General features: G+C 40.8%; 1 protein-coding gene across 6 annotated transcripts in view; it reads right to left on the bottom strand.

Moving 5' to 3' along the window:
• rab11fip3 (RAB11 family interacting protein 3 (class II)) overlaps positions 1-22,023 on the bottom strand; it is a 30,845-nt gene that overhangs the window by 4,111 nt on the left and 4,711 nt on the right. For 3 of the 6 annotated variants that reach the window (XM_061755073.1, XM_061755074.1, XM_061755077.1), the window contains 12 exons: positions 16,849-16,942; positions 13,525-13,601; positions 10,744-10,916; positions 6,819-7,019; positions 4,061-4,198; positions 3,012-3,047; positions 2,806-2,899; positions 2,367-2,611; positions 1,140-1,221; positions 907-1,044; positions 547-702; positions 27-167 (listed from right to left, as the gene is read on the bottom strand). In XM_061755073.1, the coding sequence (XP_061611057.1) occupies positions 27-167; positions 547-702; positions 907-1,044; positions 1,140-1,221; positions 2,367-2,611; positions 2,806-2,899; positions 3,012-3,047; positions 4,061-4,198; positions 6,819-7,019; positions 10,744-10,916; positions 13,525-13,601; positions 16,849-16,942 (1,575 nt within the window). Of the gene's footprint in view, positions 1-26; positions 168-546; positions 703-906; positions 1,045-1,139; positions 1,222-2,366; positions 2,612-2,805; positions 2,900-3,011; positions 3,048-4,060; positions 4,199-6,818; positions 7,020-10,743; positions 10,917-11,427; positions 11,617-13,524; positions 13,602-16,848; positions 16,943-22,023 lie in introns of those variants that run through there. The other 3 variants (XM_061755075.1, XM_061755079.1, XM_061755078.1) reach the window with 3 other exon arrangements.

Raw genomic sequence — 22,023 nt, 5'->3', positions numbered from 1 at the left:
TTCGAAATAAACGTTGAATCAATCACCTCAGAGCGGGACACAGAGTTGATCTCAGCTGCCAGGGAGTCGGAAAAGGAAGCAGACATCAGGCTCTTGGCTCCCTGGATGCTCAAGTTGATGATCTGGCCGTTCAACTCATCGTTCTGCTCCTTTAGGCTCCGGTTGTCCTGCAAAGGACGTCAACACAACTACAGTGAATCACGCCGACGGCAGAGAAAAACACTGCTAGTGCAATGAGTGAGTCTCCGTGACTGTGGACAAGAGGGTTGAAAGGTAGGCATAGTACAGCAGTTGTTCTCAACCGCTGTTAACCTGGGACCGACATTTTCCTATTGCTGCTACCGCACTGCTTACAGCACAAGTAATAACATTTCAGACGCATGCCAGTCAAAAAAGTGTTCTTTTCCAAATAAAAGGCACGTCAGACCTGGGATGCACATTAAATATTTGTAGTAATAATGTAACAAGGCTCCTCAGTTCAAGACGGAGTTCTGTAACCCGAAGTGAATCTCAATCACTGTCAAACAAGAAGTCAGAATCTTCTACCTGTTTGAGTCGTTTGATCTCTTGGTCCAGTTCTGCTTCTCGGGTGCGGGTCTGATACTCCTGCAGACCTGCGCTGGGTGAGCGGCCCCGCTTTGCTTCCGCCTCCAGCCTGTACAACTGCAGGTGCTCCAGCTGCTTACGCAAGTCCTCAATCAGCTGCAGGTGATAGGGGGACAGCAGTTATTGGGAATCCATTAGTCATAAAATGCTTGCTATTCACGTCGGGGTTGGTCGCTAACCCCCACGAATAGCGAGGGCTCAATCTATCTAATTAAGTGGCTGGTTAGTATGTATTGGAAATGTGTATTGTGGTGTACAGTAGTAATACTCCTGTTGAATACGGAGAGGAAGCAGACCCACTTCTTGAGTGCTCTCCTTCTCCTTCTGGTTTTGATGCTGTTCATGGCTCAGCTTGTCGGCCATCTTCTGCCGGCTCTCCATCTCATCCTGCCACTTGTCGGACATTAAGTCCACCTCATCTTCGAGCTTCAGCTTCTCCTGTAAAAATACAAAAGCAAAGGGAACGTGGGGATAAACGGGGATGGTTTCCATCGATTGCGGTAGGAACAAGAAGGAGCCATGACGCGTCTGACCTCCTCTAGTCTCTCAATGTTTGCTCGTAGACAAGGAACACAGGACCTCAGCTCGCTGTTCTCCTCATCCAGCTGCTGCAATCTGTTGGGGCAAACACAAACATGACTACTATAGTGACATACTAAAAATAGCTACAGCACCCTTAGCCAACACTAAAAGTGGGTTGCAGCTCAGTGCCACAAAGTAGCAGAATAGAGAAGATTAAAAAAAAAAAAACTGAGATCCAATTTTAAAGCCATATTGACTTGCCCTAATAATAAACATCCACTAATTTAGTAGCTGCAAAATGTCTGCAAAAAAAGCCTGGAACTGAGACTGGGTTGCAAGCGCACTGCCACATGGTGGCAGTATAGAGCCACCAACAGTTAGTGGGTTTAACATTTTATAGCTGTTCAATTACTCGGTTTGGTATTCAGGCTAGGCAATGTAGCCTCGAAATAAAATCGCTGATTTTCTTTTCCCCACAAACATCAGATTTGTTTCACCTTTGATTACAGACAAAGTAAATGACAATGACATTATTCAAAACAAGTTTTGCTACCCCCTTTCTGGGATTTGTCTTATTTCTCCTGATACCATACAAGCTTTGAAGTATTTCTTACCCAGTAAGTTGTTTTTTTTTGTTTTTTTTGTTTTTTTAAATATTAAATTACATTATATTTACAGATAATAAAATAAGGGCTTCCTTCCTCTTGGGGAAAAAAAATAAATATTTTTTGCCATTCAAAGGTTTGGGGTCAGTTTGAAATGTCCTTTTTAAAAAAAAAAAAAAAAACAACGCAACAAGGCCTTCAAAATCAATGGAGCTGGCCAATGTAACCTCACTATAGTAACAAAAGGACTGTTTCTTTAACCAAACAGATTTAAAATTTGCCTCAGAAAATAACAGCATATTTCCATCCTCCGATTGGTTGGTCAGAGCAAAACTTGTTAGAGCTAAGTTCCACGAGCAAAACACATCTGTAGTGAGTACTGTAACATTACTACATTTAACAGCATCTCTGGTGACTGTGATTTACTTTATTTTTTTAAATGTTTTTTTATTGTATTAGATAAATATTGATTAAGAACTGCTCCAGATGACTTATGTACATGGCACTCTTGCATGCTATAATTTTTCATTTCTGTATAGCATTGATGCTTTCTGTAGTTGCCATGTGATAGTGGTAGCATTAAGAGGCGGATTAGACCCAGGTCCCAAATGCAAGGCCCGCCACTGAATGTACCTGGATTGCAGGTTTTCCAACTCCAGCCCTCTTTCCCTCTCCAGCTTGCTCAGAGCCTCTTTGTGGCGCCGGATCTCGTGCTGCAGCTGCTCGTCTGCGAGCAGCTCCTGCTCCTTCAGCTGCTCCTCAAGGGCGTTGGCGCGGTGCACCAGCTGAAGGTTCTCCTGCCGCAGGCGCGCGTGTTGCTCCCCCGAAGTTTCTGACTCCTTTTCGAGCTCCGCCACGCGACGCTCGAGCAGGAGCATCTGCCAAGAGTTTAAAGCAAACCATTAGCGGAACCAAGAGTGAACCGAAAATAGGTGGGGAATTACAGCCAAAAAAGAAAATAAATAAGAATCATTATCAGACCAATTACGTGAAATTGGACAATTTCCACACAGATGATCTCTCATGGCCGTGGCACATTGTTTGGGAATCAAAGTTCCAGGCGACTGCTCACCTTGTCTGTGATGTCATTGTCAGCCAGCTCCAGGATGTCACGGGTCAGGTCGCTCACCGTGTCCAGCGTTAATGAGCTGTTCTGCAGAAGATGCCTACATGTGGAGAGGGAAAAAACGTAGCTTAACATCACACTTATGCCAGATTTCAAATACCCGTTATAGCATGTATTCAAAAACAAAATTAAAATCTGATGCTTTTGCTCACCTTGCCACCTTCTTGCTGGACAGCCTTTTGCCAGCACTGGGTGGGGAGAAAGAACAGAAAAGTGGTCAGGAAGAGAAGACTGATAAAGGAAGGAGACACTATCTCCTGCTAAGTCCTGTTATCAGCGCCATCCCTTTCTGCTAGTAGAGCATCCCCCACTGTGGAGCAAAGGGGGCTTGACAAATTCTCATACTATTAGCGTCAAAATCACAGCATCAACTACAGACAACACTGCAAACTAAGATAAACACTCCTGCATACTTTCAGAGTGAATCTAGAAAGTGCTGATCTAGGCTTAGTTTTTCCTGACAAATTATAGGGCACTAGTGGGAAAAGCACTACTATTTTAAAAAGGTCTTGTGCAGATTTTCATCTATAAATGTGGTCCCTTTCAAAGTTTTACAACTGAAAGCAGATCAAATGGGATTTCAGGTTTACCGTAACTCTGCTATTGGCCAGTAATCCTGGATCAGCAAGTCTTTTCAAATCAACAGCTCTTTTAAAAAGCTTCATTCAATGAGTGACGGTGTAACACACAAATGAAGAGGGAGGAGACAAAAAAAAGCACTACAAAAGGTATGATTCACCTGTGATATCTGGTATTACTTAAGAGTTACAGTAACTATGAAAAGGCAACAAAAATGGTGGAACACATGAACTATTACAGGAATTAACTATTCCTGCCAATGCAAGCCAACCCAGCTGATAAAGAAGCTGACGTGCCCTTTGAGGGACGATGAGTTTAAAATAATATACACTACTCACAGACAGTTAGAGGTATTGGGCTATCGGGTGAAATCCTATGGTGAATCGAAAATGCACTCACTATAACTACAGCATAACCTTTGCAGGGAAACTTAAATTGACCTTCTCTAAACTCTTGAATGCAGATAACTTTTTGTGAGTAGTGTAGGTCCCAAAAATGTCCACATGATACTGTGTGCACCAATTCAACATAACATGCACACACGACGGGAACATGCATGACACTGCCATCTAACACAACACCGTAACACAGCAAACGGGGTCACAGAGCAGACGAGTGTTACCTAGTCATCTCTAGGAAATTGAGGCGAGTGGAAAGGTCCTCCAGGCGACTTATTTGTTTGTGACATTGGCTACAGAAAAAGTCCAGTGCCTCCTCCTTGAGGAAGCTCTGAAAGCAGTCGGGGAGAGGAACGGGTGCACTGGAAGAAGGAGGGGAGGAAGAGGAGGAGAAGGAAGTGGTGAGTGACAGACAAGCAGGGCGTGCATCAAGGTGGGAAAAGACCTCTCGGGTATGATGGGTACCAAGTGTGAGGGTTCCCTGAGAAGGATGTGGGTAAAGTGTAAGGAAACATTCTCAAGAAGATGTGGCGTTCCCGTCAGTGTAGTCATACCTCACTTCCTATCTTTGCTACCAGAGGTGGGAGTCAGTCAATTATGTGTAAGTCTCAAGTCTTAAATACCCTGTGAAATGAATTTAGAGGTTTGTTTCTAAATACATTACACATATTTGAAGACAACCGCTAGCAATATGTGCAAAGACTGCAAACTATAGTAAGTAATACTTAATTGTGGAGATACAGTGTTAAATTGTTTTTCACCATTTCAGTTTACCTGATTTTTGGGGCGTGGCTAAAACGGTGCCTAATGACGCACTTTGGAATCCGGCATGAGTCGCCACTCGCACACTATATATTGAAAGAACTTGAGCGTCTTCAGTCGCATCAGTGGCTATCCTACACAATTGCGACGTGTATTTAGCTAGCTAGCTATGTCTACACCCTGAAAATGCATCTTCTCTTCAGATAGTCCGCTGGCGTGGCCGCTTTGGAGCACCTCATTGTTGGCCATGAGTGCGTGCAGGTCACGCAGAGAAAGGCGAAAGAGTGAGGGGGGGGGGGGGAAGGGGGAAACGTCAGACATGGACTGGGGCTTTGGGCTAGCGTGGCCGCTTTAGAGTGCCACGTTGTTGGCCGTGAGTGTAAGTCTGACTTCAGACCCAGGATGTGGATCACAGCTTTGAGCTGGTCTGGCTGCTTTAGAGCACCTCATTGTCACATTGTGGAAAAGTCCTGCGACGACAGGGTGGAACATATTACAGCCTCCAGACGGTTTAAGCGGATATAAAGTATTTTCACGGCCCACACATGTAGTTATGTGTAGGCATAAAAAAAGATGCGAGACGAAGTAGCACCCATTTTTAGTGAAGCAAGCACCAAACCCTGAACTTGCTGACTTAAGTCTGAATTGAGTCAAATTATTTTTTGACTCGGGTCCCCCACCTCTGCTTGGTACTACCGAGTTAATAAAAGTGTGAGCAAACAGATTAATTACATAGTGTAGTAATTCAACGGGGAAGCCTGTGCACACTCCTTATGGCCATGCTACAAGATGATTGTTCATTCAAGGAGTGAGTCAAGTGAGTCAGCTCTTCCATTATGCAACCATCTGGCACAGGTTTGCTTGCTGTGGCACAAACGCTGCATCGACATGAGTACCAGTCTGAATGTGTCACTGACGGTCATATGCATTGATTGTTGTCTTGAGCCATTTTCATCTCACTGACAAATTAATGCTTGTGCCATTTTCAGAGGAAACCGGATAAATTTAGAAGTAGTCAAACAAGCTCATAACATGAAGATAAATGTGTGTGTGTGTGTGTGTGTAGGCAGCCACTGCTGAGCATGACGCATTCACAACGAGTGGGTGAAGATCGTGGGATGCAGTATCAATTTTTTCTAAACTGAGCAACATCTACTGCACACAATGTAATCTTTCGAATAAGGTTTAAGTTCAGAGAATGACAACAAACCACATGATTCTACAGACTTTCCATGAAATTTCATCATTTGAAGTAGCAGTCTCATGTATATTATATACCTCTATACCGAATTATCAAAATCAAAGAATGTTATCGTTTTAAAGTATAGAGTACAGATTATGGGTGTGTAAATCATAAATTTAATGTTAGTTTTCCTATGAGATTCGCAGACCTCTCGGGTCATCGGGTGCGTGCTTATTCAGTGTTTCCAGAGGCAGAACCAAACCAAGTGAAGCAGCTTTCTGTTTCCATGCACCTCAACTGTGGAACAAACTTCCTAAAACACGTGAGCTCTTCTCATACTGTCGCTACATTTAAATCTGCCCTGAAAATTTTCTTCACTACTACTTTTTCATGAATCAAAAATATTGTTTCTTGTTTTCACCATCTGGCTTTGATTTTGTGATCTTAATTTAATAATTTGAGTTTTGTCATGATGACGATTTTGGTGCATCTTTTCATTTACGCTGCCTTTATATTGGGATTCTATCTTAATTTCCATCTATCCCCCCCTTTGTCTCGAAAGCACTAGGGATATGCTTTGTGTATGAATGGTGCTATACAAATGAATTTACTGTGCCTAAAGGCAGAATGCTTGACAGAGTTACTGTATTAGATATCACAACAGTTGCATCTAATGTTGCAAACACTGAGTATATATCATTTCAAACCTTTTAATCCTTGTATATCGTAAGTAACCCTCAAGAAATGACCACCACTGCTGCTTACAACTGTTCTACTAGACCAGATTATTGATGTGTTTGTTGGTTGTAAAATAAATAAATAAGTTTATTTTAATAATAAAATAACAAATGCTCCTTTTTGTGTAATCATAGGTATTTAATATATATACCGGCAACTAATACAATTATTTAACGTAGAACTCTCATCAGGACTGAGATAACAGTCTGCAACACATTTTGGTCACTTTCAGACTTTCACTTTAATGTAATACCACAATGACATCCCTATTTCAAAGTGATGTCATGAAAGGAATGTACCTGGGAGAGAGCAGAGAGGAGACATCGATCTGCTGAGGCATCTGTGCCAGAGGGCAATCAACCATGCCATCAGTGCCCTCCTCGCCGCTCTCCAGCAGAAGCTCTGAGGTATTGCTCTCCCCGAAATCTTCAAAATGCTCCTCCTCGCCACCGATGACCGTCATCAGGGAGGGGTTGTGCAGCGCCGAGTTGAGGGAGAACCTTTGGCACAGGGGCAAAGAACAATGCTTAATAACAGTTAAATGTATCAAAAAGCCATACACCGGACATTAATAAATACAGTGCTTTTATTTTAACCTCATGTATAGTAACATTATATATGTCAGACAGTTTGTTTCTTAGATCTGGACATTCAGAACAAAGAGAAGCCATTTTTAATCTCAATCAAGTGCAATTAATGTGGCCACACGAACAGTGGCAATCCGGCCAAATTGAGCGATAGCTAATCTGCTAATTCACATTAATCCTAAAGGAAGCTTTGGCTGAAACAAAATGCCCTGCCTTCCGTCATGAAAAACTAGAATGGATGTGTGGAAGGATTTTTGTTTGGGTGTAATGTGGGTCAAGAAGCCCTTATGTGACTATAGGTTTCTTAATTGTCTAGCAGGATCAACGCTCAACATAAAACCATTGGGCAACTAAAGATTTATGGCTCCACACCTTTCAAAAATAAATCCACTATCTTCATTTAAAACCTGAATAGTAAGCTTTTCCTGTTTTCTGACAGGATACGTCGAGATTCTCGGCACACTCAGGATGAGGATGTCCAAATCAGCAGAAAAGCTTGCTCTCTCAGCATACAAACTACAAAGGCCAATTCTGCTTGTTCACAAGACTAGTATTGTTTTGCTATCTGATTCAGAGCTGAAACCATGAAAAACCAAGGTGGATGGGTTAAGGTTTACAGGAAGGCAATTTTTAAGAACACACACTGCTCTGAACAAACAGTAGGCTGAACTGGTTAAACAAGTTAATGCCACCAATTCACAAGTCACTTACCCTTTACTCAGGCTCTTAGTGCATGGCCCCATATTGAGGCCCCTCACGCAGAGGGTCGGTGAGGAAAGAGAACGCATCACTAAACGCCCTCCAATGCTCTGGCGTGAAAGCTTAGGAGCAACGGGAGTTAAAACCCCAGCCAACCAGAGTGGAATCCTGAAGTCTTACTGTTTAACCTAAAACAAAACCAAGACTCTCAACTGAGGAGATGGCACAGGTCCTAGTCTATGAGAGAGCCAAGACTGCGGTCCTGATAGGCTGCCAGGTGAATGTGCACTATGGCTGATGGTGCATCTTCAATGGAACCAGCAGACTGAATCAGGGCTGACTATGAGTGGGTTAATAAGATTTGAGGCTAAGAAACAGCCATCAGACAGTCCAGCTGACTGTCCGAGGGCCAAATGTGTGTGGGGACAGAGTGGGGTTGGGGAGGCTAATCCTGTTATAGTCTTAATCCCTCACCCAATGCATAGTAGCATACACTGTAAATGTTTTCAGTTGAAGGCTACATCTTGATTTAGCCACGCTAACCTGGTTGCATAGCAAAACCTTAATTTAACGGCCCCCATTTCCCTATCAAGATCAGCACGAGTTAAATTTGTGAATAACTTTCTACTGAGAATCTCATTGCTTAAGGCTTTGCACGTCAACCTGACGAAGACAGCATCAGAAATGGATCAACCAAGAATTGACTTTCATTTTAGCAATGTGGTTCAATGTCAGGCAAGAAGGATAGAAGAGGAAAAGAAGGTGACATTGTTTCAAGGCTTTGTACTTCAACCTGATGAGGAAAATCCCAGAAATCAATCAACCAAGAACTGATTTTACTTTTTGCAAGAGGGATAAAAGGTGACATCGGGATTTGGGACATTGGAACAGTGTTCCTGTCGGCTAGACGGTGTGAACGGGCAGTGGAGAAAATTTGTCTTATTCCAAGAGACAGAATGGTGAGAAATACAGGAAAACAACAAAAGAGCTGAGCTCAACACTTCCTGGAATTCAAGGTTAGAAAAGGAAGGCCAAACACAGTCATCAGTCATCAAGAAGCAGATCACAAAGTCAGCTCCTGTCACTTGTCCTAAACACTATCAAAACTGGGGCATAGATAAAACATTTTATAATAAGATTCCCAAATACCCCAGAAAAATGTGACACGTTAAATTAGAATGCAACCCTTCCAAGCCAATCTGATAGCAATGAAAACATCACTGGTCAGTAATACAATCTTTTCTGTCTTATTGAAGTCTTTTCCCAACCAAAAAGAATGACAACACAGTGGCTATGTATAACAAAACGTGAAGGGGACTGTAGTCAAGGTCTTACACAGTGGACGTCTCAAGTTATCTTGGGAAGAAGGCTAAGTTTCAGCAAGCCTGAAAACACCAACAGTCAACATCCCATCTGAAAATGTGCAATGTTATATGGTGGTGTATTTCGTTTTGCTGGCTATTCAAGAAAAAAACAGCTAGACCTAGATGGACAAGAATAGTAAACTATCCTTCCCATTAATCTTGCCGTCTGCTGACCTAAATAAAACTCGAACAGTCACTTATCCAGCACTTGCACGAACATCACGTGATCAGTGTGAAGGGTCAGTGCATGGGTTACTCTAGCTCTTTAGCTTTAGCTCAGCTATTTCCAACAACTATGTGCGGTGAAAGATTATCAGGTGTGCCACTGGGAAGTATCCAATTTCACTTAATTGGTCAGTATCGTTTATACTGTTTTTCTAATGTATTTACTAGAAACAATGTATTTTTCTTTATTATCTATAAATTTCCAGCAACGTACGATGACAGGCACTTAATGCTCTTCCACTACAGTATATGGCAGAAGGTACAATTAACCTGTCTATCCACTTCCTGACAGTCATGCAACAGAATAATACCTTCAACTGTTCAACTTAAAAGGTCCATATTTCACACTGAGCAAGTAAAATTGTGGGTAAATTAAGACGAGATCATTATTTTAGTATACAGTGGTCCCCCTATAGCTCAGTTCATAATTCGTGCCCCATTATATAACATTTTTAAGCAATCTATTTTTTTTTTTTTTTTTTGGGGTAAATCCAAATTTAGAGTTACACAGCTTTAGTGTTGTAGCACCACCAGAACATGACGGTCAGCACCAAAATCTAGTGGAAAATATGAGGTGTAATGAAGGGCAAGATGAAGCACAGAATGTCCCCAACTATATCCTCCAGCACTAGTCGTCCTACCCACAGAGCAGAGAAAATGTATACCTGCATAGAAGTATTGTTTGTATGTGTTGTTGCCGTGTGTGTATAAAGTAGCAGTTGTTGGTTTATTATCACCGTAACATGGTATATATATGGTAATTTCGCTCCATATTATGCTAGCAGACGTTTGTTAGACAAAATTGAAGTTTGGTTGAAAATCTGTGTTTGAATACACAATTTTTATTTATTTATTTTTTTTATTCACTTTTGTTTCATGTTTCAGTTTTACAATAAACTTCAACTGGGAGTGAAAACAGCTTGAAGCGAGCAGACTTCACCACTTATTTGCAGAAACTGCGAGCAAGACTGTGAGAACAGGCGCTAAGGAATACTTTAAAAGTGTGTTTTAATAAGTTTAAGTGCTTTTTAATAACTTACTATTTGTTAAAGCATGTGTGAGGTGTAGAAATGAAAAATATACATTGCAAATTTTCATCTATTGCAGCCAGGTCAAGAACGTATCCTCCGCGATCAAAGTGAACCCCCTTTGATCTGTAAATATTTTGACATTTTGCAGAGATTTTGTTCTAATGTAAAATATGTGCCTTAGCTCAAAGGTTAGAAAACAACGCTTTCGCTCAACATTTGTTGCAGTTTCAACAGCAGGACGGGCTTGTTTAATCAGATGTCAAAAATGTAACAAGCAGAGGAAGGTCATTAGTATATTGCATGTGACTTCAAACCAACCTATTTATGGCCTCTTCGGGGTCGTGAAGTGCCGCTTCGATACCACTGTCCGTGTCCACATCCTCGTGCATCTCAGGGGGCACGAGGGCACCGGTGTCCTCGTCGGTGAAGGTCTCGCATTCGCTGTACGTGCTCTCTGAACCCAGGTAAGCGCTGTCTGTCACCTCATTTTGCTGCAGCCACATAAAAACTCACTTGTTATTTTCAAAAACGGCACTGCATGCATACAAATTAGAGCTGAAATATCCGTTTACCTTTGTAAATAAAAACGCACATACTTGTCCGACTAATCCGACATCCAAACACTAATTCAGTTTATGCAGATTGGCATTAAATTGTGAAGACTCTTTGGATTTCAGCAGTAAACGAGAATGCAGAAATATAGACCATGGAAAAAAATAAACGTCTTTTTTGAACCCTCAATCCCACCAGTGGTATTGATGCCAAGAAACAACAACCAAAACAAATGACACACCATGAACAGACTTCACAGGCAATCTGCTGCTTTTCAAATGGCTGGTAGAAGCAAAACACCTTTAAGCTTTTAACAAAAAAATGCCGATAAAAAAAAAGGAAAAAAAGAAAACGCTCAAGACTGGATTTGAAGCATCTGTACACCAAATTGTGTCCTGGCTATAAAATAACAATGAATTGATGACAGGCGAATCACAAAGGCAGGCGTACCAGGCTGTATGACGTGTCAGGAGAAGCTGGGCCAGAAGAGCTACCCACCATGTACAAAACCATTCTCCCAGGACGGAGTCACAGAGAGGAAAGCTGGCCTGCCATTATAGCATCCTACAACGCTTCCTTATCCTCCACACTCACACTCAGACAGAGCAGGTTTGAAAAATGGAAAGTACTGTACACACGTTCAGTTCCGCTGGGTGGTCAGGGGGGTGGAGACCAAAGTCCAAAAGAGTAGTGTTAGTCAGCTGTAACGTTACACGACCAGCGGCAAGATAACACTATGGCAACACGTAATTTTACTCAACGCCGTCACAATAATTCATATCTGGTGAAGCTGCATTATCTCAAAGTATACATCATTAAAGCTTACGTAACTGCTCTCGCTGTGTGCTTTTGTTACAGATTAACAACAGGTTACTGTTCTGTAGTTCAAATGAGTTTCATCATTTTTAATGTATAGGTGTGATTTTGAAATGTGAGTGTTTAATAAAAATGGAGGGAAATATTGATTGAAGGAAAAAGCGGGTAGACAGGGTTCCTTGCGCCTTGGCTGGACAGCGTCACCTTGCTTGTTTTGAAAGCAAAGAGTGGCAGAACAGTGCGACCGTTGAGGAGGCACCCCTTTCTGAGTGGAAAAACACGACCATGGACACAGTGGGGGCGACTACTTCAAAAAGATGCAGACCAACATTGCTCACAGCCACCAGTCAAACAGCAGCCACAGCAATCGTCTTAATCACATCAATATTGCATCAATGTTTGAATTGATTGAAATATTTGCCTCTCTTGTTCGTGGCCATTTGTATCAGTTGGTTGTGTGATACAGTAGACCTGAAATATTCATGTGCAACTTCACATAAACACCTTTTTTAATTAATAAAACCTGAGTCCCAATTTGGGAACACCTTCATCCTGCGTGTATCCGTCAAAAATCTCCAGTAATGATTAGAAAAGAAAAAAAAACATCCTAGACCAAACACCTTTGGATTTGGTTTCTTGGAAATTGGTGAAGTAGTTATTGCGTAATGCTGTTGACAAACACACACCCATGAAAAAACCCTGACGGGGTAATCCGCTCAAACTGTATGAAGTATGTGACGCGTGTACACGGGACTACACTTCTACTACACACCAAGTGAGTGCACTGATATGGTGCAAAGTACAGCCACTGAGGTAGCATGTTTAAAAAGCCTCCCTGCTCTAGCACACGTGATACCACAATTCTGTAACTCATCCCATTCCACTACTGTGCACATGTATATCAACCTTTGTCCCTCCTCCAATAATTGAATTTGCAATGTACATTCATAGTACATTGTATTGTATACTTATACTGTACAGCTATCATGCCCTATTACTCATGATCATAGTCATAGACAGTAACCTGTAGAAATAGAAACGAATGTTGATATTTACTATACCATAACTTACCAACTTATCAATCTACTATTTACATAATTACTGTTTATGCACTTTTGGTTAGATGCAATCTGTATTTCATTGCCTTGTAGTTGTGGCATGTGACAACAAAGTTGAATACACTCTACAAAGTTATTTTGCAGCTTGTCTGCACCTACACAGCTGAAGCTTCCATGTTCTAAGAAAACCAAGCAGGGCACTGGGTCGCCAGAAGAAGGTTAAAGCAACACTAATCATGACTCCCCATTGTTCAAAATGCACACACCGGCAGAAATGTTTGCATTTTTGCAGACGCCAGCAACAATATGATGGTTAAATATACAAGTTCAAGGGGGCGGCGAGGGGCAACAGGAATGTCAGATATGCTAACCATGACTATAAAAACAGTCTACACTTGTGTTGAACTCTTTCACGAGCCGCCCAATTCAATATTTGTCAAAGAATCCTGTAAAGCTCAGCCTGCCAGATGCTACTCAATGTCAGCCAAACCAGGTTGTTCAGCCTGTGGAATATTCTCAGTGGTAATGATAGCTCTGCGAGCTGCTCATTCAGTTACAGCGGCAAGAGTGAGAGTGCATGAAGAGTTGAGCCCGTTAACCTCACACTACGACAACGACGGGAAGTGGTGGCAAAACAGGGCCGCGTACACGGCCTTTGTGTGCAGCGCCTCACCTCGTCGTATTCTTCCGGACAACCCACTGCTCCGTCGCCTGGACTGTAGTTTGCACTGTACAGCTGTGGCTCCGGACCTGCAGATAGAAGAGGAAAGACGTGTTTCATGTGTGCAAACATTACGTCATTCTGCAAAGGAAGCTCAACAAATATAGGAGCGTAGTAATGTGTGCACTGCATACAAACAGCCTTCACGGGGAAAAAAAAGGGACAATGACAGTAAATAGGTACAGTGAACCCTTGCTATTCCTCAGGGGTTAGGGATAAAAGCCCTCTGCTAACAGCAAAAATGTGAAAATAATAGACTACCCGCCCCCCAAATATTTTCGTTTAAATTCTAACAACAGGTCAGTTCAAACTATTATCCCAAAATCCCACCATTTCAAACTCATCTGACAACATTACCTTTGAAAAACAATGGCTTTTATGGATTACTTGAGTTTGAAAAAAATGCACCAAAGTGCGAGGACGCTGGCATGTTGCTTCACAATACCAATTACTTCCTTCACATTAGACATTATATTAAGTTTTTTACTTAGTGTTACTAAATACTACTAGATACTTAAAAATACATACACAGTGCAATAGAACACATCTATTTACGGTTCTCTCATCACAAATTCATATTTGGATTTTTTTCTGTGGAAAATCACATTCACTGTTTTTGTGCTCTGTCTGCAATGCCCCAGGGATGCCACAAGATGGGGCCAAATACCAGGCTACAAGAAAAGTAGTAATTGGTGTCATGGAAATAATGTTTAAGTGTTAGATCTCAACTGAGAGAGGCTTCGCATGTTGGCGGGAGCTCAATTAATCGCACTTTTCCACTATTTGCGGCAGGGCTCAGTCTCGATTAAGGCATGCATGCTGTATCTTTTTTAAAAACGTCTCTTCGAATCACTGAGGCACAAAAAAATAAAATGGCCAATAGGAAATTAATATTAATATACATATATATATATATATTAATACAATATATAAATTAATTGGTATTTTTACAGTTTGTCCAAGTGGTGACATACAACCCAGTATCCTCACTCTTCCAGTGCATTTTTTAAACAATCAAATCACCTATACGTCATTTATTTTTAAGGATAAAGTTGTCAGATGAGTTTGAAAGTATATTAAACTGATAGTTTGGGGTACATTTAGGGTATTAAAAAATGTTTGCTATTCACATCAGGGCTTACTTTTCCAAATAGGCAGGGTTCACTGTATAAAAAAGGTGTTAAGGGAAAACTTAGTTTTAAGGTCGAAACCCAACCTCACTTGTAACGGGGAAGAATTTATGTGTGAAGAATTGATACATTTTCTCTCTCTCTGTCTCGTTTGGTCAAAACAACAATCAAATCAGCACATTTTCAAGGTTGCGCCCTTGTAGCAAAGCTCATTATATAATGTTTATGCTCACATTTCAGGGGCTATAGAGCCTCACGTGATGAGGACACAGCCAAAATTTGAAAACAATACAAGTGCAAAACGCAAATCAGCGTCCAATTGGTCCAAAACAAATGACAACAGACCTGTAGACAAGGAGTGTAACCAGAGACGGACAAGACGGAGTCTCGGGTGTCAGCCTAACAAAGCTCTGAACTCTCCCGGGTGAAAAAGCAGGAGCCAAGGAGACCCAGTGCTTTTATATAATAGTCTGATGCAAGATACTTATACACACTGCAGGCCATTTTAAGTGAAATGAGACTGAAGACATACCATAGCTGCAACAAGGGATGAGACGTTTCCATAACCTGCAGCCTTGTCTTTTATTAAAAATAAATACCTACCCATTAATAAAAGGTTCAGACACAGACTGCGATATGAAAAGCACCTTTTCCTTCCAGACATTTATGTTGTGTGCACATAAACAAATAATAGAAAAGCTGAGAGGGCTTTCAAACAGGGTAAAAGAATGAGGGAGTGACTGCAGGATGGAGCTACAAAAAAGACACGGTAATCCCTCACTATATCATGGTTCACCTATTCATGGTCCAGTTATAGAGCAGGTTTTTATATTAAACATTTTTTAAAAAGTGTTAAAATATGTTTACTATGAGTTTAAATAGGTTTCAATGTAATCATAGCATGTATTTTAAGAAAAACTGTTCAAAAGAAAGTATTTATTTTTTAGTTAATTATGTATTTTGTATACTTATGCTTGCAAATGTTTTTGTGTGTTCAAATATGTTTACAGTGTGTTTAAAAACTGTGCTTTAATGTTTAAATGTGTTTAAGTGTGGGAGGGGTACTTCAAGGCTTAAACTATAAAAAGACGTATGGTCTGTCTACATATCAGATTATGTATACATGTACCAATGTATTCTATGTTAATTATAACCTTATCTTTTTAGTGTGAGGACCTTGTTCCTCTCCCTCTCTCTGCTATTGTATTATCACTTTTCTGGAAGACAAAGAAAGATGTCAGTGGTTGGGGATGGGGGCATGCCAGTTACACGAGGCAGATGATAACAACTGCCTGTTCATGTGTGTATATATGACCTCACCTAGGGATAAATAGAAAGACACTTCTTAGAAACAGCCATAGTAGTTGTATTTGAACTGTCAACTAGCATGCAAGTTTTTATTCGTATCTGCCATTATTTTCAAAGTGCTTTTCATGTCTTTTGTCTACTAAAGGGTTAACATTTTTCCCTTGACAGTCAGGAACTAACTCCAGCATTGACTGGGTGATTAACGGTAGACTGGAAACATACTGTAGTGAGCACACTTGCAGGTCAATACAAGGTTCTACATTAATTTATCTTTAACAGGCAACAAAAATGCAAAAGGTACCGTAATCATTTAACACAAGAGGACAATGATTTAAAATGTATCTGGTGCTATGGAAAGATCATTTTTCTACATGCTTTTGCCAATTGTTACTGTCAAAATAACAACACAGGCGTGACTGAGATTTCTGAAGGTGCCTTTACAACCCAGCTGTGTCTCTGGCAACCAAAAAGAAGAACCATTTTAAAAAAATGGACAGGCCCCAGAGAGCGGGAGAGAGGAGGAGTGTTAAATTATTTAGGCGAATAGGACTCTCTGCCCTCAGTCAAGCTCTCAAACGTGCCTCGCTGTTTGCCCAGCTCAAGCTTTCAAGGCCATCTCTTATTCATGTTGAGGGGTAACCAGAACTATTCAACCCAGAAAGCTCTGGAAAAGTGTCTAATGGTATCAACATGGGTGAGCAGATTGAGGCAAGCAGTGTTTTTATGCATCACAACAACAATCTGGTGCTGACCTCTCTTTGATTTAATTCAGATGACCTTTAAAAAACTAAGCTAATTGCCGTAACTTTAAAATCCCACTATAATGTGTTTCACTCGCCTCCATTGCTGATAGCAGAAATTCCTCGGTGGAAATCTTCAAAGCTGATTACTCCCAGGCCGCTGGGATCCAAAAACTTGGTCAGATCTTTAACCTGGAGGGCAGGAAGATAGCAGAGCATTCAGAAACTGAAATCATTTTAATTGGATGGCAGAGATGCTGAAAAATATTATAAATCGTTAGCCTAATAGCACAACATCAATTAAAAATACCAATGTGCCTGCTAGAAAATTTTGTTTTTTTCTTTAAATCTGTGTCGATAATGAGTCATCCATGTCATATTAATCCGGAAAAAAGGTTGAATCAAGCCAACTGGACTCTTCTTGTTTTTTCATTTTCTGAAAACGTTTAAAAATTACTTTGGCAATTATGCAATTGGACAAAATTTTGACATGCATGTTGCATTCAGGTCAAAAATCCAACATGACCCCCAGAGTAAAAAAAATGGGAGAAATTCAGTATTTACAAGGATGTTGATATGTGCAAAGTCTAACTGTTTTTTGATACAATTAGGATTGAAAAAGTAATGCATGCTCATTTATGAAATTGCATTGTCCCCTTTCAAATAAGCTGATTAATAATAATAATAATAATAATGTGAAGCAGTTTGTTGTGTGCACCAATATCTGCACTCCAGTGTTAAAATAGGTTATGTAAGGGAACCTACATACTGTACTGTATATTCCATCAGGCAGTAACCTAGCAACAAGAGCATGTTTCCGGCACAGCAGCACCTCTGAGAATAAAAATAACATGAAATCAGAGCAGATCTGCGCTGGGAAAAAATGGAAAGAAACTCCAGGGTCCATCACCAATGCCAACTGTGTGGTGACCTGCCTTCAAGGAGACTTAATGCGGCATGGCAATCGTAACTGCGGGGCTGACAGCTGCAGCAGACAATCAAAATCTACACACAAATAACAGACTGCCACAGGCCAACGGGACAGAAAATGACACAAACCCCTTATTACAGTACAATCACGGCAAATTCAGTGAGTCTTCAACGGTTTACACGTTCTTAAAAACTTCTATTGTGTTTAGTAAATGATCTTGTATATATTTTTGTATCAATTACTCTTGCAAACAAGCTGATCTGCTCAGCAATGCTGATCTCTGACTCGGGGCGGCTAAGACGGCTCACACGGCTAATAAACTTAGTACAGTAGCCTTTGTGGGCTACAGGGAGAGATCAATACATGCTGTTTCCCACAGTCTTGTTTAAGAATAGCTTGTGAAACTCATCTCTCCATGAAAAGATCATACCTCATTTTACTTACTTACTTACTAACCCCATGAAATCGATTTTCTCCACTGAAATGAATTAAGACTAGTGATGCACCGAATTTTCATCCACTCAAGATTTTTGGCTGAAAATATCCCAAAAGTGCATTTTTGGACTTTTGTGGCCGAAAAAAAACAGCCAAAACACAATGCTGTAATGACGCAAGCGAAGCGCGCGGTTTTCTGGATAAAGCTCGGAGGAGCCACCAACGATGAGGTGGCGTTGATCCGCTGTTTAATCGATGGGACGATCGATAGAACTATCGCTTGTAAACATATTCAATTGTTGCAGCACTCAAAACAAAGTTCAGTGGTTTTATAAAGTGCAATTACTGTCCGTACAGTAGCATGTATTGTAGTACAGTGGAACCTCCATTTTTGTATGCCCCAGTTTCCATCTTTTTTTTTGTCCCAGATTTCATATATCCGCTTGGTTTTTGTCAGTTTGAAAACGGTCTGTACCAACCTCATCCACCTGCCTGTGCTACTCTTTCACTAATTTCCCGGGAATCAAGTGCCCACACAAAGCATTCTATATGCATGCGCAACTTTAGTGTTTTCTAGTAAGGCTTGTGATACCCATCATACTACATTGCATCATGTATGTATCAGCCATTTTAGGGTTTTTTGTTTAAGACTCGGTCATGCCCTGTCTCAGTGTTTCCCTCTGTCTATATTTCTTTTACTTCATATTTCCATTCATTCATTCATTCATTCATTCATTTTCCGTTCCGCTTATCCTCACTAGGGAGTGCTGGAGCCTATCCCAGCAATCTTCGGGCGAGAGGCCGACACCCTGAACTGGTCGCCAGCCAAATCGCAGATTTCGTATTTTGTTAGCCAAATTTAAATGTGGTCAGCCGCGATGCTGTGTTACGGGGTGCAGCACTTCCTTGAGTGAAGCTTTTGCATGGCTGATCACTGACTGACTGAACTACATAATTCACTGCTTAGCTGCAGAAAAAACGTTTAACCAATAGAGGGTGCGAACAGAGCATAACATGGTCATAGGGACCTTGACTTGCATTGGCTTAAATGTCAATATTACTTCAATAAAAGGTGAAACTAAAGTGATGTTGAATGTTCATTCATCCATTTCATTAGTCATTTAGATCTAGTTCACATTGTATTCTGTATGTTTAACAAGACATATCATCTATAAAATGAATTTTTTGTTCATATTTTTGGGTGCGTGGAAATAATCTATTGGATTTACATTACTTCCAATGGGAAAAAGCATTTTCATATTATTTGGTTTCAGTCAGACTTTTTGGAACGGATTAATCACAAAATCCAAGGTTCCATTGTACTTGTGTGTTGGATGTGTTAGGGGGCGTGGCCTAGTGAGTGACATCAGTAGTTGGAGTCGGGTTGGCTGGTTAGTTCAGCATTAGCATGCGTGCGTGAGCTGTGTCCTAAAGCAGCACCTTGTGCAAGTTCTCGTATTTGTGTTTCACCGTTTGTCTCATTTAATAAATGGCTGAATGTGCATCTGTGACTGTGGCTCTCCTTGCCCACATGTGAGGGCATTATGGTGCCATAACTGCTTCATTTTTTATTTTTTTTTGCACTTCACTCATAACTCATAACGTTTCTCGTAAGTCAAGCTACCACTGTACTTTCGATCAAATGGCTAATCTTTTCCATTTCACAGTGGAGTAAAGAGTGCTTCGCAGCTATATGCAGAAACAGCTCCACAGGGTGAGGTGAGAAAGCAGAGGTGTGACTGCAGAGTTAAGACTCAATATTGAAGAGCATTGCTATTCTGCAGACAGTCCCAAATAATCACATAACAGCAAGGTAAAACCACCTAACACTAGAATGACTCGCAATAATGTTAATCTGTCGATGCTGAACAAAACTGGATGTAATTTGGACAAGCACTAAACTGATCACCTTCATAGATACCCTCCTCCTGCCTTATGGCACAATTTACACAAAACCCGTGTGTTAGCATCATTTTTTTTCAGTTGTGACAGACCTTTAGATCTTACCTGATGGACCCCATCAGGCTTCTTGGTCTTGGACAATGGACCATGCACACATTTAATATTTAAAAGAGAGGATGGTCTGGACTCTTATATTAGGTTAATGTATGGGGTAACTCATGACTTAATGGTGTGTACTGAAGTACTATAAGCATGCATTATGACACTGTGTAATATTCTATAATACCTTTGTAACGTAGCCCTGAGAAGCTATCCAAAAGTAAACATTATAAAATCCATGAACTCAAAGGCATTTTGCGGTTCCTTTGGTTGACCAAACATTGAGGTCATTGTGGTTTTTCTAGTTCCTCTATTTGTGTCTAATCAGTGATGACGCATGCCTGACCGCCCCCCCCCCCCCCTCCCCCACCCCACACACACACACACACTCACACCACTGTTGTTCTTAAACCTTTTCTGAAGAAAACGCTTTTGGTGGAAGAGTTTCCCTGGGGGGATTGCACAATAGTTCCTATCCAAAACAATGATAAAATGATCAATAGTTTCAAAGACATGCTGAGAGACTGTCTGAGAGCAGAAAACTGTACATACGGTAGACACAAGGGGAGCTAAAAAGGGGACATTTCAGGCCACTGAACATTCCATTGTGGATTAGAGGGGCAGTGCATAAAAGCAGAGGGGAGGCTAGCTGGCTAAATGTGGGATTGGGAGTGTCGACGGACAAGAGAGTTGCCGCCACAATGCAGCTTGGTGCGGCTTTTGTGCACAATTGGGGTCAAAAGCAGTGAGCGTGGCGGTTACCAAGAGGGCTTTGAAACTCCAAATGCGTGCAAGCTCGAAGAAAATGTAGTTGTTTTTCACAACAGTCGTAATGGCACGCCAGAAGCAGCGGGCTGACTTTTTGTGCTACACATACAGACAAGAATAACAACTCACAACTAAATCAGACGGTTTGCAGGTTGCAAAATTCAGAGAATTTTTCAAGTTGAAACTTTCAATTGGAACTGATGGGAGTAAACATGGGAATATGATTGTAATACAAAATATATTTATTGGTGGAAAATTTTAGATTTTTACATTTTCATCGAACTAACTATATTTAGGGTACTACACACACACACACACACACACACAAAATCCATGTACAAAAAAATTATATCATTAAAAACGTATCCCGACATAAGAAACTCAATTTGTCTTGAACCAGTCATCCGATTTTCAAAATTCATGGTGTGTTGTATTCAGGTCGAAGAGGCTGTTTTAAGCAGACTCAACATTTTGACAGACAGTCATTTTTGGGAAATTTTGTCACACTGCTACCTAATGCATTGCTGAGATAACGGATCAGGTGCAAAAAATAATAATAATAATAATCGGGACATTCTTAATTTAATCTAAGGAGGTGTATATTTCTCCCGAAAGCGAAGCATGCCAGCTGTTGAAAACTTACATGTATACCAGTTTAAGGACATATTTTACATAGTCCTCATAGGCTAATCGCAATCAGTATAAATGCCTGCATATTTGCACATGACAGCTATCATATCCTGAAATAATTCTGGAGTAAACATTTGCATGCTTTCCCACATCTATGCAAAAACTGAACTCTTGTCTTGCGGGCGTATTTACAAAAGGGAATCGGGTCAAACAAAAGTAAATGTCTGGTCCAACCCATTCACTTCACCAAAGCTATACCTGAATTAAGTTTGTTGTTTATATCTCTGCATAAATTTGTGGCTTTATTCACAATCGTCTCTGCCAGAGTGCCAACCTTTATGCCACGCTATTCTGATGTTAGATCTAAACTCAATGATCTACTTGGCCTACACTCCGACTGGCTTTTTATATCCTACATGCACAGCAAAGTGCTAGATAATGAGTCCAAAGGCTGCTCTGTGGTTTTCTTAATAGGCTGCTAAAATAACTGAGTGTTCCCAAACTTCCC

The sequence above is a fragment of the Phyllopteryx taeniolatus genome, chromosome 19, assembly GCF_024500385.1.
Source record: "Phyllopteryx taeniolatus isolate TA_2022b chromosome 19, UOR_Ptae_1.2, whole genome shotgun sequence".
Taxonomy (NCBI): Eukaryota; Metazoa; Chordata; class Actinopteri; order Syngnathiformes; family Syngnathidae; genus Phyllopteryx; species Phyllopteryx taeniolatus.
This window is presented reverse-complemented; position numbering and strand designations above follow the sequence as displayed.